The 18,733-nt window shown below is 41.2% G+C and overlaps 1 protein-coding gene across 7 annotated transcripts in view; it reads right to left on the reverse strand.

The window, feature by feature from the left end:
• SGMS1 (sphingomyelin synthase 1) overlaps positions 1–18,733 on the reverse strand; it is a 285,938-nt gene that overhangs the window by 26,516 nt on the left and 240,689 nt on the right. For all 7 annotated transcript variants that reach the window (XM_046652229.1, XM_046652227.1, XM_046652230.1 and 4 more), the window contains one exon: positions 11,754–12,606. In XM_046652229.1, coding sequence (XP_046508185.1) covers positions 11,754–12,394 — 641 coding nt within the window. In that variant the 5' untranslated portion in view covers positions 12,395–12,606. The remainder of the gene's footprint in view (positions 1–11,753; positions 12,607–18,733) is intronic.

Here is an 18,733-nt window from a genome sequence, read left to right on the forward strand (position 1 = left end):
ATATAAATCTATTACACAAGACACTAAGATTCAGGAAATTGCTTCAAATTGTGTTAGAAATCCCAATGTTATTTTGAGACTACACTGCTGTGTACCTATAGATGAGCCAATATCCTATCACATTTAAGTTACTTAATCCAAAATCTACTTAACTCGATTTTTCACTGTTAGCATTTTATGTCATATTTCATATTGACCCAGAACTCTACAAAATACGCATTCTGATAATAACTTAATAACTATATTAGTTATTGAAGTGCTGAAAAAATCCTAGATATCCACCATTAAACATGTCACTTTTCATCATTGTCTGCACACTGTGTGCCCGGTGAGATTTACTTACTACTCCCCACGTTTAACAGTCATTCTGAAATACCATCCACTTCCCAACATTCCTTCTCACCTGAACTTCTTAATAATCTTCTACCTGTTGTCCCTAATTCCACTTGAGCTTCCCTAAAACCTATTCTACATAGAGCAGCTAGAATTGCTTTTTTGAAAAAGTTAAACAGAATGTGTTCTTTAAGACCCTCCAATGGTTGCCAAATATATTTTGAATAAAATCCAAATCCTTCACCAAGCCCATGAAGCCCTAGATGATGCAGCCGCCTCTCCAACCTCACCTCCTGCCACTCTTCCCATCACTCTCTGGACTACAGCTTCAGTCCGATGCCCTTGGCACTCTTTGAACACATCACGCAAAGTCCCTCCTGCCTTGTGTCAGCCATTCCCTTTGCCTGGACTTCTAGAACACTGCTTGCCATTCAGGTCTCTGAGAGGCCACCTGCTCTAAAGAAGTTCCCTGGTGCTATCTTATGCCTCTAATTTCTTCATAGCCCCACCTCCTATTAACATCCTCTGTTGAAGCCAACTCCCAAGAGGTTCTTAAATCTGTTTTCCTCCTTTTAATTCCTTGCTACTAACCTTTGGATTCCCTGGATTGTGACAACTGCTCACCACTGCCACTGAAGAGCCAACTGCCCTCATAGCTCCCTCAACAGGACCCCAAGCTACATTATCTGTCTTATCTTGGAGACATGAATCCCACTGTCCTCCGCAAAAGGAGCTACTCATTGTTCCCTAAAACTCCAGTTTCTAGCTTTTGCCGGTAAACCTCTTTCCCTGGCCACTCCCATTATCCTGTTGGCTATAATCCTATCTATTTATCTCAAATACCACCTCTGCACAAGCCGACTCACTTCATCCTCCAAATCACTTCAGAACTTTGTTTCCATTGTATGGTGTTTTTAATAGTGATACTGGCATCACCATTACCAACAAAGGGTCTCATCTCTTCTATTAGAGGAAGCTCTTAAAGGTGTGCCTAACTCATTTGTTAGTCCCAGTGGGACCGACGATGGTACCCACAATACTGGCAACACCATACAGTTCTGTGCCATAGAGCTTCACTTTCTAGTCCCTCTGATAGTCCTTTCCTGTTTATTTCCATAAATGTCTGTCCTTCAAATCCTTTCATATATCTTCCAGAATTAACCTGCTCTGATGCTCACTAATCCTTCACTTTGCATCCTTTCTGCACTTCTATTTTAATTTACAACCCTTGTCCATTCATCCAGGTGGGACTGTAAACCCCTGGAGACTGGGGACTGTGAACTCTGCCCTTTTCTCCCTTCCCTCTCCTGTCTCCTCACTGCCCTCTATGGGATTTCCACCCATCACAGGAGTCTCAGCTGCTCCAGACAGTGGATCATGAAAACCAAGGGCTTAATTGCGTACTTTGGGAAAGAAAATTCCATGGAAAGGTTAGTAAAACAAATGAAATGGAAAGAATAAATGCTGCAGAACAAACAGAAAAGTAAATATATAAGCTCTCCTAGGAGATTTATAACTCATTTAATATTTCTTGGGTATCCACACAGGGCAGAAGACACAGTTTATGAATTAGGAGAATGAGACATACTCATGTGCCCAGGCCAGAACTGTGTCTGTACATGCACAGTGCCTTTTTGCCTCTTTAAAAATCCAACTCGAAGAGATTTTACATCTTTGGTATTAATTATTTTAACCACATTCCTGTTTAGCATATATTATTATCCCATTTTACAGAAGGAAAAACTAAGGTGTAAAGAATTAAAGCACTAGCCTGGGGCCACACAGTCAATAAGAAAGCCACAACAAATCCCTGGTCTCTAAGCTTTCAAGTAGCTGCTCTTTTCACTAATAAAACTGTCAAGTTAAAAAAAAAGGAAGGGAGGCAGTGGCTTAGAGCTTTTTTCTAAGCCCCATGTAAAGATCTGGAACATAATGCAACAGTCGATTAAGTTCAGGAAATGAACCGCACTGTTAGGGGATTTGCAAAGAACAGATCACATTATAAAATTGTCCCTCTCAACCCACCTTAAAAAAATATACAATTTCTTGGGTTAAACATAGATTGTAACATAAAGAAAAAATGTCACTCTAGAAGATATAAAAGACAACATCAATATGATCTACTTGAGACACTTATGAAGAATTAAAATCAAGTATCCTCCGGAAACTAGTTACATACATATGTACAAAACAAAAGGAGTTACATTTCTTGTTGGTATTTCAGGCTATTAGGAAAAATATATGTATATTTGTTTGTATATATGTACACATGTGTGTATAAACGTGTGTGTGCATATATATGTATACACAAAACAAGTACTCTTATGTACATATATAATGCAAATACATATATGTATACCCAGATCTTTCCTCATTCCTTCCCTTCATCAAAACTCACCCACCTTAAATCACATTCTTAGGGGCTTGTTCAGTCACAGCTAGTGGAACTGAACGATTAAAGTTTGCTCTTGGGCTAATGGATTATCCTTAAAAGTAACACACTCTTATTTTAACAGAGGGTTTCTAAAAACATAATAAGCACATACATTACCAGCAGTGGCCAACATTTATAGAATTCTAGGCACAGTAACTAGCACAGTACAAAACTCAATAAATGTTAGCTGCTGCTATTATTATTTATTTATTCACATAACAAATATATATGTGCTAGGCATTATTCTGGGCACAGGGAATGCAGCAGTGAAGAGAACACACAAAAAGCCTGCCTTGTGGTGCTTATATTCTAGTGGAGGAGGCAGACAATAAACAAGATAAATAAGTAGACACAGAGCGTGTGAGGTAAGTGTTCAGGGACAAAATTAACTAAGAGTGTCATTGGGGGAAGGGAGGTTACACTTTGGGGCTAAGCTGGTCAGAGAAGGTGTCCCCGTGTACGAGGGGGTTAACCATGAGGATACCTGTGGGAGAAGACCCCAAACAGAGGCTGGTGTGTGGGTGTTTTCAGACCAGCAAGGAGGTCAGAGAGCAGAGTGCATGAGGACACGTGGTCCGGGAGGAAATAGCACCAGGTCTGGTAGGACCTCCTTGGTCACCATGAAGACTATGGCCTTAAAGCTGCAGGAGGTGAGAGAAGAGTGACATATATCAAGTTCCTCTTACAGTGACACATTCTGCCTGCCGAGTTGACAAGCGACTTAAGAGAGCCAAGAATGGAAACAGAGATCAGTAGGAGGCTCCTGCAACACCCCAGGTAAGAGGCGGTGGTGGTCAGACCTACGGCAGCAATCGAGGTGTTGAGAAGTGGTGGGATGCACAGACGGACTAGATACGGGGTGGAAGTGAATATCAACAACAAAATCAAGATGTCTGGCCTGAGAACCAGGAAGGGCAGAGATGCCACTTACTAAGATGGTATGGGAGTGCGGCAGGCTTGGGAACCAGGATGCCACGGACTCAGCTGAGTTACTTTATACATATCATCTCACTCAGTACGCACAACGCTGAGATAGACACTATCTTATTATCCCCATTTTGTAGGTGAGTACACAACGCTACTACAGGGGTTAAGTTACTTGATCAAATTCACTCAGTTAGTAGGTGGCTATAGATATAGGATGATCTTAAACTAGTAAGATTTACAGTATAACTGAATGCTTAACTACCACTGTCACGATACTGACAGGCCAGTGAGAGACAGATGTGGTGACTTCTAACTCAGATCATGAATCCTTACACAGACATTCATGATGGTTTTTTAAAGGCAGAGGGAAAGAGATAATCCCTGAGCATGTTATAAAACACAAGGCAAATAAGATACCATTTAAAAACACACACACACATATATATATATAGATTATATATATATGAGCACACACAGAAAAACATCAAAAGGGGTATGAACCCAAATATTGGCATTATCTATGTCTGGCCACATGATAAGTAACTTTTTTTCTCTTTTTGTTTGTCTTTGTCTTCTAATCTGCCTACAAGCAAGATGCATTACTTAGTTTTCTTTAGTGTTATAAATAAAAATTAATTCATAAAACTGTAATTTATTGCATCTATGTATTGGTTTTTTTGCTCTCTCCCCCTTATAATGTTTACAGTAACTTAAAAGCCAAACAGCTGGGATTACTGAATTTAGGAAGCTACACAAGGTGAACCAAGGTTCCTTCAATTCTGAGGGCTTAGGCTAGTATTTAGATCTTGAGACCTAAACTGGTAAAAATTAGGAAAGATGAAAGCAGATGAGACCACCAATTAGCTACCGTGAGAATGAAGCAGATACAGCCTGGGACAGAATCCATCATCTAACCCCTCGAGGGACTGTTCTACCCGACTCCAAAAAATGCTTCTAGTATAAGGTAGTGAGGGAGAGGCCTGCAAAAGCCTCGGAGGTCGAAAGTGTATGAGAATGAGACAGGGAAGATCCCTAGGAAAGGAAAGAAAACAGGGTAACAGCCCAGGCTCTACAGCCAGATGACGGGGGGTCAGAATCAAAGGGAGAGGAGAAAACTTGCTAGAAAGAAAAAGAAAAAGAATAAGGTTGGGCACTCCTGGTCAGTCTTCAGTAGAAAATAGTGACTGAAGTTGGTGGCAAAGGGGATTTCCCAGACTGGTGGTAAGCAGGGCCCACGTCACACACAGGAGGTTACAGCACAGAGTCAGCTAGGGAAGAGCTAAGTACATTTTCTACAAACTACAGTGGAACAGCAAGATGCGACAGCTATGAGGGTCGGCAGGTCCACCCTGAGGCAAATGAACATGTGTCCCGGATGGTATATGACACATAAACCTTATCATCAAACACTGAACTGATCTGTTTTCTTTGTATCTGTCCTATGCACATGGAACCTATGCCACTATATCTGTGAAGAAAATAAATTTCCAGAGGACAGGTGCCTTTTATACCAGGACATTTCTACAGGGGATTTACACAAAAGAGCCTTGAATCCCCAAAATATACCACATGGGATCTTGGGCAAGTCAACAGATTCTCTGAGCCTCAGTTATTTTCACTGAGAGAGGAGAAAACACCACTTATTTTAAGGGTTCATCGATCAAATGACACAATGTATGTAAAAAAAATTCTTGTTACTCAAACGTCAGCTGGTTTGGAATCTGCCACTTGAACAGGGTGATAATGACTTTTGACAACACGGATGAAAAGGAACAGAAGAGAACAGACTTTGAGTAAGCACATAAGAGACACAGCTACATGGAGAGGGAGAAGAAAGGCAGGGAAGAGACATCCCGGAGCTCCTATCTTGCCTTATTGCCGGAGCGGCATATGACAGCTTATCAGCCAATTAAATAATGGACTAGAGGCCCCGAAAAGCTGCAATAACACGAGGGAATTTTTGTCTTTGTGAATTTTATACTTGGATGGAATCTGGACAACACACACTTTCAAAAATTGAGATGTTACTATGAAAACAAACAAAAATTCCCCAGAACATAACTGTTATGCAGTTTAGTTTTGCTTACTGCTGCATCCCTACACGCAGTCTTCAAGATTTCTTGATACATAACTAAATGTAAAGATGTCCTGAAGTTCCATTAAAGACTAGCCTTACGGTCCACAGTATAAGGTCAAGTTAGAACAAAGTGAGGGCCTGGCCCCCTGGCACAGCGGTGAAGTGCGCACATTCTGCTTCGGTGGCCCGTGGTTCGCCAGTTTGGAACCCCGGGTGCGGACATGGCACTGCTTGGCGGGCCGTGCTGTGGCGGGCGCCCCACACATGAGGTGGAGGAGGATGGCCACAGATGTTGGCTGGGGGCCGGTCTTCCTCGGCAAGAGAAGAGGATTGGCAGCAGTTAGCTCAGGGCTGATCTTCCTCAAAAAAAAAGAACAAAGTGAAACGGCCTTAAGAAAAGGCTCTTCTGGAACTTGGAAAATAAATTTTAGTGAACAGGAACCTGGAGAGACCTGCCTCATATCAAATGCTTCTCATCAAGAGCTTTTAAGACCTTCACTTAATCACAACCATCAAAGACTTAAAAACAATTGAAAACATGTTGACAATAACTGTGCTCATCAACTACCTTGGAGATTAGAAGAGGAAAGAGATAAGTACTCTGATCCAATCAACGTAATGTGAAAAGAAACCCTGATGGAATTAAAGCGGGATAAAATGAAAGATAAATGTTAGTGGAGAGTCTAGTCTGTTGAATAAAACACAAACCCAAAGAATCAAATTAGCATCTGACAGGAGCAGTTGCCAATCAGCCAGGATCATGTCCTTGGAAATTAGATTCCACTCATGGAAGAGAGGAAATGCTGTAGATACACTTTCTTATGTTGGCAGATGCCCACCTAACAAGGAAAGCCCCCAATGCCAGAGCATTTATCAAAGGTTAAAATACACAAGATGACTTTTCCGACGTGGTCCCTGAACATAAGATATACACTGCTGCCAAACATCGAAAAATCCATCCCAGTACTGAGTGTGATCCCAGAAAAGCCACACTGGAAAACTGTATCTGTTCCTTCCTGCGGATCAACAAAGCCCCTAGAGACAGTTGTGATTACAAATATCACTGCAGGTCTTAAGCAGGATCTGCCAACACCACTTCCCTTCTCTAGTTCCTTTCCTTTTGGCACGGAATGAATTTACAAAGAAGCTACTCAGTGACCGTTCCATCAGCCTCTCTATAACTCTATGCAGCTGTTTATGACAGAATGTTCTACCTCAGGCCTCTAGCACAAGCTCTTTCAACTCTCCCCCACATCCCAACTATCCAATGCTCCTGTTTTTCTTCAAATATTTCTCTTCCCCACCAATGGACCAATATACCCTGCATTATTTAATTCGTCCTTACATAATCCACCCCCTCGACTGATTTGTACCACTTCTTTTAGGCAAATGTCTGATTCAAAAGAAGCCACAGTAGAAAACATCTATCAGGATATATACATGACCTGACTTTGCTCTGAAATAAAATATATTTAAACAAAGTTGTGAGAGCTCCCAAATTGACAAATTCTATCTCCCCATTAAATTCCTACAAAATGCAGATATTCACAGAGAGACCCAAAAACCTCGCATGAAGAAGATACCAAAACAGAAGCCAGCCCTGTGGCTACAGTGTAATAGAAGCCATAGCTTCTAGAAAGATCTCGTCCCTTCCCACCACCCCAGCACAAAATCAACTCACTGGCCAAACGTGACTGAGTCTAAGTTGTGACTGTCTCCCACCTGGACTCCTATAATGGCATCATAACCAGTCCCCACTTCCACTCTTGCTTCCCTATCTCTAGACGGCAGCCAGAGTGATTCTTTTAAAATACAAATCTGTCCATATCCTTCTCCTCTAATGACTTATCACCATACTTGGAACCACCGCCCTGTATAAAATACCACCCATTCCCCAGTATACCCAACACTTTCTAATCCTTTAGAGGTACTGCTTTATTTTTCCCCGGTTCCCTCATCACTACCTGGTATTATACATTTCTTTGTTCGCTGACTGCTTTACCCTGGCCAGAAAACAAGCTCCCCGAGAGCGTCGGGGGCCTCTGCTCACTGCAGCACCCCAGGGTCTACAACCAAGCCTGGCACATGGAAGGGTGCTCAGTAAATACAAGCTGAATAAATGAATGAATTTTAAGTGAGCACTTGCTAGGTGCCAGACTCTCTACCAAGCAGTGGGATATAAGGATGAATGATGAATAGGATCTAGTCTTTTCCCTGGAGGAACTTAAAATCCAGCAGTGAAGGAGACACATACATAAGGAATAGAATGGAATGTGACATAAACTTGAAGTGTTTGAGGCAAACTGTGGAGTGGAGCAGCTAGAGATGAGGTAGGACACGTTGGGTCTTGATTAGGAAGAACCCTGAGCTTCATGCTAAGGAACTGGGCTTCCATCTGAGCCCCCACTAAGGTGCATCTGAGCACATCGCTAAGTAGGACCGGAAAGAGGTAATGAATCTGAAATTAGAATTGACAGAACTTAGTGACTATTTATATAAAAGGAACTGAGGAGTTCTAGGTTTCTAGGAAATTCCACCACCCACACAGGAGGAAGAAGTTGGAAGAAAAAGATGATAAATCTGAGTTTAGACAAGCTGAATTTGAGGTACCTATCATCACAATACTAAGTCATAAGGATTTCTCTGGTGGCTAGACAACCCTCGACCTGGAAGTTCTACAATCCTGCTCCTTGGCCTCTTCTTCGCCAGGTGTTTACAGTGTCCTAACAGAGCTGAGCCACACGTACCACACATAGGTGCCACCGTGTTAGCCATGATTCAGCCATGCATAAGAAGTCCGTACCAAATCCCTAAGTTTAACATATTCTTTATCATGCTTTCTGAAAACAAGGGATACCTGTTTTGCAGTGAAGTCTGACACAAATGCAGAGATTTCTCAGGAATTTTTCCTAGTCAGTGGCTTCACAGTCCAATTCTAAATGGGGAGACAACATTATTTACAGTTTTAAAAATCAAAAAGTTCTCAAGGACAGGCATTATTGTTGCTTTCCACTTTGCAATGTCATGGAAATCCCACGTGGATATATGTATAAACATACACACACACAGACCTGAGGGGGAGGTGTTAAGAATAAAAGGAGGCAAAAGAAAAGATTTAAGGACAAAAACCAAAACTCGTGCTTAACAGTAAAGGACAATTGTATATCACGTAAGGATAGAACCAAATGTCCCAATGTCACCAATTCAGCATCAAGGTTATGTAGCACCTCAAACATCTGGCTGAAGATGGGGCGCATTGGCCAAATTTCAGTGATCTCATTTCTCAATAAGTCATCCTCTAGTTTCAGCCTCTGATTCCCCTCTAAAAAGTGAAGATACAGAAGCAAGAAGGAAGAGGCTAATTGTTTAAAGGGCTCCAAGACTCTTAAAATCAAAGTAGAATGCTCCTTTGGGTTTACTGGCCAAACACGCTTAATGCTGAGGAGTTGTGTAAAACGTGCCTAAGTGGCAAACCTCTTGGTGGACGGTGTGGAGAGGGGTCAAGACTCAGCAGAGTCAAACACAAAAAGAGGGAGAGGTTAACTCTCTGTTAAACAGAATATTCCAGAACTAGAAGGGTCCATTTCCCCAAGATGCTGGGTAAATAAAACTGCTACACTGCAACGGCAAATAACTAGAAACAAGGAGTCTCTCTGATACTAAGAACATCTGCATCTTCTTTACGAGAGTAGGGAAGGGTAGTCCATCAATACCACTGCTTGGTGTGTCAACCTGCATCTTCCTTCCCAAGCCTTACAAGTCTGCTGTGCCACATACACTGAGAAGAGGCCTCAAGGAGGGAGGGGGGAAAACAGGAACGTACCCCAGTAGAAGGACAGGGGTGGGGATGCTTACAATTATCATGGCAACAGTTCGCTTCCCTTTCTCATGTTCCCATCCTGCCAACACGGAAACCAGAGAGAAGACTTTAAGGAATCCGGAGTTGGACGTATTCTGGACAAAAAATGCTCTGCAGTTAATAATAGTCAAACATAATTGGCCCATTCAATCACGTTAGAATCAAGACATAGTTGTGTAGAGTAACAGAAATCATCTAGACTAAGAGGCCCTTATTTTATCTGTGAGAAAAACCAGGCTCCTGAGATCTAGAGACTCACTCACACCACCCAGGATGTCTGGGAACAGTTGAGGCTGACCCAGGCTGCCTGTGTCCCAGCACGGGGTTAATTTTGCCCAAGGTGTGAATCCACTGATGTATAAATTAAATATACAAGTGACTACAGTACTGGCAATAAGTACCAGTAAAACACGAAATTAGAAAGCTTAAAGCAAAACAGATTTGAGGAAAGGTCCCTGCTGAGAGAAATATGAATAGTAATATACTTTAAAGAAATTAGCCCTATGGTTAGGACACTTCCTTAGAACAAGAATAAAAGTATTTAAAAGTCACAGTTTTGTGAAAGATTTGAACTCAAGCATGGTATGACTTTCACAAAGTTATATTCTGGGACAGTAAATTACTTGATTTGCTTGCATGTAAGAATTTTGATGAAAAAACTCACATAAACCAAACAACAAACATCAGGAAAAACCCAGGAAACGTAATTTAATTGACCTCGCCTTTGTAAATGAAAAGTACTGGCATTTTTTTCTCTAATGGGCTTTTAGGAAATAAAGTTTAGAAGTCAAAAGTTTAAAGGTCAAAAGCAGAACTAGTTTGGCAGTCGAATGAATGTAAGTAAGAAATTCTGAGCATCTCATATTTCTGAAGCCTACTGCTATCTATTTAGCCTCTTAAAACTAAAGTAAACAAAAAAAGGCCTTCCACCAAATCAAATGCAGCCTAGACCACCATTTCTATTTCAGATTTAGCTTAAACTCCAGGATTGCCAAACTCTAGAGCCCCCAAATAAACACTGGCCACTTAACTTCCTTTACACAGGTTAAGATAGTCCTTTCCTGGCAAAGAGACAGGAACTGCTTTTATTTCCATTTGCAGATAGGTAATTCACCAGGTTAAAAAATACAGTCCTTATGAACATACCAGGAAAACACTCATCAATTCTTTCAGATCAAGTTCAGTATCAACTCTCTGTCTGCACTCTGTTTTCTGGATTTAAGATGACTTCCTTAATGTTCAACCATGCTATAGGTCATGAAACACAGTCCACTAGAGAGAAACTCAGTTCCATAGCAAACCCATTTCCAACTCTCATGCACGGAAGCAATAAAGATGTTCTGCTAATGGAAAATCAGACACAAATGAGGAGGGTAACATAGATGTTTAGCTTGCTACAGGCAACCCAAGCAAAGAGCTTGTCTGAGGGGCCTGTGTTGAGTTTAGAGCTTGGGACATGAAAGCCACTTTGGATCCATCTGAAACTAAAAGGAGGTGCCTATTTAAAAGGCCAAGACACTTGAATGGAAGAGCCACATATTGCTTTAGGTGCCACACATTCTAGAAGGTGGAAAACCATGCAGGTTCATCTGTGTTCCACCTACCTAAACAAAGTCATTTCCTGAGGGTATCATTTTCCCAACAGCTCAAGCCACTCTGGAATAGCTGTTCTGAATTCTATCTCTTTAAATACACATTGCTAAGGTTCCAGATGTCTGACCCTGTGTGGGAAAACCTATACAGCCATTCACGGTGCTTAGGTCAACTGTCAACTATTTATTTGATGGATTAATAACACCAAGACTGGGTAGTCTATCTGTGGTCCAATAGCCTGGACTCTCTCAAGGTGTCTGAGGGTTTTCTTTCCTGTGAAGTGAAAATAGAAGAACATCATCTCTAACAATCCCATTCATCGTTCTGTACGAATCTTGTACAAAACAGGCAATAAAAGGCATTTTCTTAAAGCTGCCAGAGCTTTAGTTGGGTATGCGGTTAAAAAAAAAGAAAGAAATAATATGCTTTGATTCTCCTGCTTGACAAATTTAATTTCCAAATAATGAGTATTAGACATCTGTAGTGCAAACCCCCCAATCATTGAACCTGAGAGCTTTTGCTTTACTTACTTATATTTTAAGAGCAGCCACTGAATTAGCCAGAGTCCTACAAGGATCATGCCATTAATTTCACAAATAGAAAAGGCCCACTGCACCCGGTTAAAATGGTCAAAAAACGTGTCCGGTAGTGGTGGCTGCACCTCCTTAGGAGGCACTCGTTCATGGACGACCGAGATCATCACTGTGGTGAGAACAAAACAGGAAAGTGCATAAAGAAAGGCCAGAAAAGTCTTGCCCCACTCCATGGGGTACTGGGAGCGTTCCGGTTCCGGCATGGGGATCTTTATCATCTCCTTCCTAAACCCATTTGGCATCCCGTTGGGTTTGACCTTGATGCTGAAGCTGCCATCGGGAGTGAGGACGTCTGTGCCAATGCTGAGGTGCCCGTTGGCGTGGCCGTTCTTGTGTGCTTCCATGTGGTGCTCCATTTTCAGGGTCTCTATCATGTCTAATAACCGCTGACCGTTGTCGGAGGAGACTCGGCACAAGGGGGGTTTTGTGAAATCCTCTTGGGTTAGGTTGATCAAGTCCCGGCCTGTGAAATGTTCCAGAGGCTCACAGTATTCTGGCATAGCATTCTCCAGCAGCCAGTCTGCCACCTTCTTGGGTGACCAATAAACCACTTCCTTCATTGTACTGGCAGACAACATGCAGTCCCCAGCTTGCTCTCGGCAGGTCAGCAGCAACCGTTCCTACAGAGCAGGACACTGTCCCATTGCAACATGTTCATCCTGTCAGGCCTCATGACAGAGACTTGTGTGGCAAGATGGTCAGGGCAGTTTTTAAACACCTCATGTAGCTGACCAGGATTCTTGAGGGCCTGGGCGTTCATTCACCTCATTTTTGAGCAAGATTCTTCCTTCTGTGGAGGCAAGAAAAAAAGTTAAAATACTGGGACTTTGAATCAATCTCTTCAAAATGCAAAAACTTAACATGCATAAGGAAAATGGAAAACCAGTTATTGGTAATGTCCATAGTTTTTAAACTTATATTAGTAGTTTAAGGGACCACTGATTCTCTGGTTAGTCTTCCGTGAAAGAGCATTAAATTGGACCTGAGAATGGACAAAGTCAAAGGGGAAATGTTTTACAACCTCTCCAATCGTTTCTTTCCCAAGAAATAATTCAACAGTGCTTTGGACACTGCTCAGTACAGATCAGTGATTCTCTTTGCCCTTCCATGCTTCCTGAGATAATCTGAAAGAATACGGCAAATTTGCTTAATCTACCATTCTATCTGGTGATGAAATGTTTTAAAATGTACATAACACACAGCAACTTAATAGATATCATAGAAATGTTGAGCAAGATGATCTGGTCCAACAATTTTATACTCTTTCATAAAAAAACCAATGAATCCCTTTTTCCAAACGTACTTGGACCCCAAATCTATAAAAGAATTATAAATGCAGCTGCTTGGTTGGAACACAGGTGGAGTGAAGGGCCAGGGTCCTCCTGCTCTGTTGATGTTTCTACTCCCCGCCCCTTGGGGGTTTCACGGAACCAATCCCACGGTTTCAAAATCAATGATCTGATTCAACCCCCTCGTATACAAACGAGGAAACTGAGTTCCAGAAAGATCAAGGAACCTGCCCGTGGTCAAGTGGCAGCTTGCACAGAAGAGTCATACAGTCAAGTTTCTGAATCCTAGTTCAATGTATTCATTTATTAAAATACTTAACCAGCTATGTGGCAATAACCAAAATACACATCTGTAGGATGTACATTCTACACGTGTATTTCTAAATTTACATACGTACAAATATATGTATAAATAATGTATCTATATATTTAACCAAAACTATAGTTAAAGAATGTAACATTGCATAAAACAACTTGCAAAAAATACATCATATATTAACTGAAATTACACTAGATGATGGGCCTAGTGACATTTTCTACTTTTTTAATAAGCATGTATTACTTTTATAATGATCATTTAAAATTAAAAAACAAGAAAAGTTAGAAATAAAAGAGCTAGCTCTAGAACAAAGCATTGTGGTTAATTAAACATGGCTTTTGGCAGAAGACAGTTCACAGTCTGCTTCTCAGTGTCTCCCACGCATAACTCACTAGGTGAACTGCAGCTTCTTCATCTGCAACGTGGGTATAGTCCAATCTATCCTTCACAGGGTCGTTGTCAGTACTTAAGAAAACAAACGCAAAAGTTGATGTCACCTAACCTAGCACTAAAAGGGATCTGTTGGCATCCATATCCTTTTTTTTCCTTTCTCAAATTTCCTATCATGTCCAGTGGCTACTGTCCACTATATCTCACTATGAAAACACTCTGTCCAATAGTGGGCTAACCTTTTTTTTTCTTCCAAATGAATGTTGTGTTAACTGCAAAAACACTTGCACAGATTTGTATGTTTAAGAGCTAGAAATTACTGATGGTAGTGTTTCCTTAACTCTGCTTTGTGGAATAATAATCTGATAAAATGCTCTAAGCTTAAAAAAATATACATCCAAACAAGCCTAGGAACAGCACACTGTAATCTCTCCTGGGGACAGCAGTACACAGTAGCATGTAAAAATCTCCAGGAAATCCTCCAGTAAAGAAACTGTTTGCCAGGATTTCTCAAATTGACTTCATCAGGCTGTCCTCCTCCCTGCCTTTCTCCTCCCCACTAACTCCTACCAACTCCCTGTGGAACACACTGGGACAAATAAGACCAGTACTGAGGTCTTCTGATTTCAAAGTCCAAATTCATGTCTAGCGAATCCCCAAGTCTGACTCTGGAATGAAGATGGACAATCTGTCCACTCCTAATTTCCCAATCCAAATAACATTCAGTCAAATGGCTAGAGCTTAAAAAGTATCCCAGACCTTGAAGAACTGGGCCTTCTCTCTTCTGAGCATGCACAGTCCTGAGCATCCACAGCGCTGTGCACCACCCCTATTACACTCTCTTATGGTTAAGTGTCAGTCCAGGCTCCCCCAGGAGCTGAGGAGCGATTGTGGAAGGGCTACAATCTTAAGCATTCATGTATCTCGCATTCCCAGGGCTCAAAAGGTATTCAAACAATATCTGTTCAATATCTCAGGAAATGTCCCTTAGACCTAGCAACATGTAGGTGGTTTAATGGAGAATAAACCTACTAAAAATGCATTGATGTTGAAAACTGCTTTAAAACAATTTGGATGGTCAAGGAGAATAAGGTGGGCATTCTCCAGAGAGAAATATGAAACCAAAGTGAATCTCTGACCACTTAAAATCCACTGCAGAGCTGCTTCAATGGATCACTAGTACTGCCTAGAGTGACAAGAAGACACACAAGCCAGATGGGAGTCCTGGCAGAAGATCCTACAGGAAAGCAGTTGTCCTGGCATCACTTCCCAGGCCTCCCCCCAAATACTCCTCAACAGAATTAAGATAACAGTCAAGGGAACCTTCAACAACCTGAAGCAGCTAAGAGAACTCTACGAAAAAAAAAAAAAACAAACATAGTGGAATGTTCAGGCCCAAGGGAATGAACAGGGGCTCTTCATGTAGGTTCTTCATTTTCCCCGGTCCAACACAGGAAGGCTGCCGGGGGGAAACCCCTCAGAACCACAAAGCCTAGACCAAGGTCCAAGGAGTTATTTCACTTCTCTCTGCTCGGGGGACAGTCAGAGAATCTCCTTTTAAGAGACAATAATCTTTAAAATAGAAAATAATCAAACGGTAGGAGACAACACACGGCCATCACACACATACATACTCACACACACACACTCATTCTGGCATTGTGAGCCTCCATCCAAATGAAGGAATGCTAATCTTGCAATGGCAAGTCCATCAGGCAGTTTCTGAGAGCCAAAGGGACTCTTAAGAGACAGCAAGATAAATCATTGATTTCCATTAATCAACTAGGACAACAAAATTCTTCACTCCTTAAGACAGTCCCTGTGCCTCCCTCCAACTTGGAATTCTCCGTCTACTTGTCTTCAACAAGTCCAGGTCCTTCCCTTAGTCTTTAAGGTCCTTCTCTGCAAATCCTTTTCTGACCACTTCACAACCCTTTCCCCTCTCCCTGAATCCCTACATCACTAATATCTGTGACACACAATATAATTTAACTGTCTTGTGTGCATGGTGTGGTAGACAGAGCACCAGCTGTGTGAGTCAGGGAGCCTGCAGACTCAAACTCAGCTTCCCTCCTTCTTGACAAAGTCTTGTAACCTCTCCAAGCCTCAGTCTACTCTGGAAAATAGGATTGATAACTACCTCACCTACCTTCACACGGGCTGCTACTGCTGTGAGGATCCAATTACGTAAAAGCAATGAAAACTATTAATGCCTCCAAGAAATACGTCTTGTTCTTTTTGTAATGTCCTGCTCCCTTTCTAACACCCAACTGGGCCCCTGTGATATTTCATAAATATTTACTGAAGCTGCCACTTCCAAATTTCATGAGAAAACAACCCTTTATTTCTCAAGCAAGCTTTGAAATTTGAAAATAAAGGCATCCATGCTGTTTTCCCGCAGCTGAGGCTGAAATCGTGTGGAAGGGAAAAAGTTGACTCCTATGGAAGTAACTGTTGGACAGCCAGTCAGTACTTCAAAGGCCACTGCTACAAGGTGAGGACTTACCCAGCGACTCCCGAGCCCAGCTGCAGGAAGAGAAGTGAGAAAGTGACTTTTCTCTGGACTCACACACTCAATTTAGAACATATGGTACCATTTCTGAAAAGTGAAAGGCAAAGTGTTTTCGCATCTAGACCCAGAAGACTGCACATTAGGCTGGGCTCAGAAAACAACTACCGCCATCACTCAGAAAACAACTACCGCCATCACTCAGAAAACCCACCCCGAATCCACGACTGGCAGAAGGTTAAGGACTGAAGTACAGCTCAAATCAGTAGATGTATTTCTCAGAACTGGGAGGAAGTAGTGGAAGAGTAAAAACTGTACATGAACTAATTTGAGATACAGAAGAAGTGCTGGAACTGTCATTCATCTGTAATTTTTAGACATAAGTAAACTAAAATCCAGTGAGACTGTGACTTGTCTAAAATCTTATCCAAAGCAAAGAACTGGTCCTGGGGCTAGATGGAGACCCAAGATGCTTTACAGGGCTCTCCTAAGGCAAATATCCAACAGCCTCACAGATTTCAGCATGTATGAAGGATAGTCTAAAAAGTTTTTTAAAAAAAATTATAGTCCTCGGGCCAGCCCTGTGGTCTAGTGGTTAAGTTCAGTGTGTTCCATTTCAGTGGCTCAGGTTCAGTTTCTGGGCGCAGACCTATACCACTTGTCAGTGGCCATGCTGTGGTGGTGACCCACATACAAAATAGAGGAAGACTGGCACAGATGTTAGCTCAGGGCAAATCTTCCTCAGTCAAAAAAAAAAAAAAATAGTCCTATAGGATAAAGGGCAGGAACAACAGCATACTCATTATAGATTCTAAACTCAGCAGAATTATCTTTTGGGCCTCAGCTAAGTGAAAAATGAATCTGCTAAATACAATTTGGTTCCAATTCTTAAAATAGATATTTTAGTCTTTAATATTATAAAAGGAATCAGATAAAATGCCACAACATACTATAAACTATTTATAGTTATCAAAGCTAGATCTTTAAAAACAGAAAAATAAGTGAAAGCAATTATCCTGGTAATGAGAAAACATTAATCAAGCAAAATCATTTATGAATATTTGTTCACCTTACTCAAAAGGAATCTATTATCTTGTTATCTGGCATTGTCTAGAAATAAGACATTGTTGTGTTAACAAAAAGCTACCACATGGACTACACACTGACACAAGTTTTTCAAGAATTAGAATAGCATGAAACATACATCTATCAATGGGGCACCTGCTCAGAACATCGGAGGTCTAGTGCTTGCTCTGTCACTAACTTGTACTCCAAGCCTAGAGCTCGGCTTCCTATAATGGAATAATTTATTCCATCTGCTTGTTCCATTGCTTAAGGGAATTTACAGGCACCTGACAGTGCTTTGGAAAACATAAAGCAATACCAAAAAAGCAAGAAACTATTACACTGAACTTAATTTATTCTTCTTTGAAGATTCAATGGACTTTTTAAATGAGTGTCATGAAATTAAGAATTGAATTTGTATGATTCTTTTAAGGCACGATGGACCAAAAGCTGAACACATGAAGCTGGCTAAATGCTGATAACGGCAAGTGCAAGTAGGAAGTGGTACATGCAGAATTAGTCTTATAAACATACAGGGAACTAAACTTTCTGCTTCATGCATCAAACCTCTAAAAACAACAGCAAAAGTAACATGAGTATACACATGATTTTACTCTACCAGCTTATACAATCAACTTAAGCAAGACCAAATTTGGTGAGCACATAACATTTAACTCAGACTTTATAACATGAAATTACCTGTGGGTACGGTCTGTTAAAGAGCAATACAAACCAAGAATTGATATTATTTTATTGTGAAACAGATGAATTGCTTTTTTTGTAAATGCTTCAAGTCCAGATAAAGGTCTTTACATCTATCAGAACTTTCCATAAGAGTCAGAAATAACCTAATGGGGCCCAGCCCATGCTGAGGGGTTAAAAGTTCCACACCCTCCACTTCCGCAGCCTGGGTTCGTGGGTTTGGATCCTGGGTGCAGACCTACTCCACTCATCAGCCACGCTGTGGAGGGATCTCACGTACAAAGTGGAGGACAATTGGCACGGATGTTAGCTCAGGGATAATCTTCTTCAAGGAAAAAAAAAAAAAAGGAAAAGGATTGGCAAAGGATGTTAGCTCAGGGCAAATCTTCCTCAAAAATAAGAAAAAAAAAAAAGAAGAAAGAACCTAAAGGATCTTTTAGGGCAATGCAGCCCACTGCAATACTCACAAGGGAGGTTTTTAATTCTTCAATTTAGATGGCTCCTGAATGCTTTTCTCCAAACCGATCTAATCAGCTGTAGATTTTGTTGTTGTTGTTATTTAACACTTAAAGAGTTAACTTAAATAGGCAGAATTCATAAAATCAAATTTGAAGAAGAAAAAATGGCTAGAACAACAACTACA

Source organism: Equus quagga, chromosome 2 (genome assembly GCF_021613505.1).
Source record: "Equus quagga isolate Etosha38 chromosome 2, UCLA_HA_Equagga_1.0, whole genome shotgun sequence".
In the NCBI taxonomy this organism is placed as follows: Eukaryota; Metazoa; Chordata; class Mammalia; order Perissodactyla; family Equidae; genus Equus; species Equus quagga.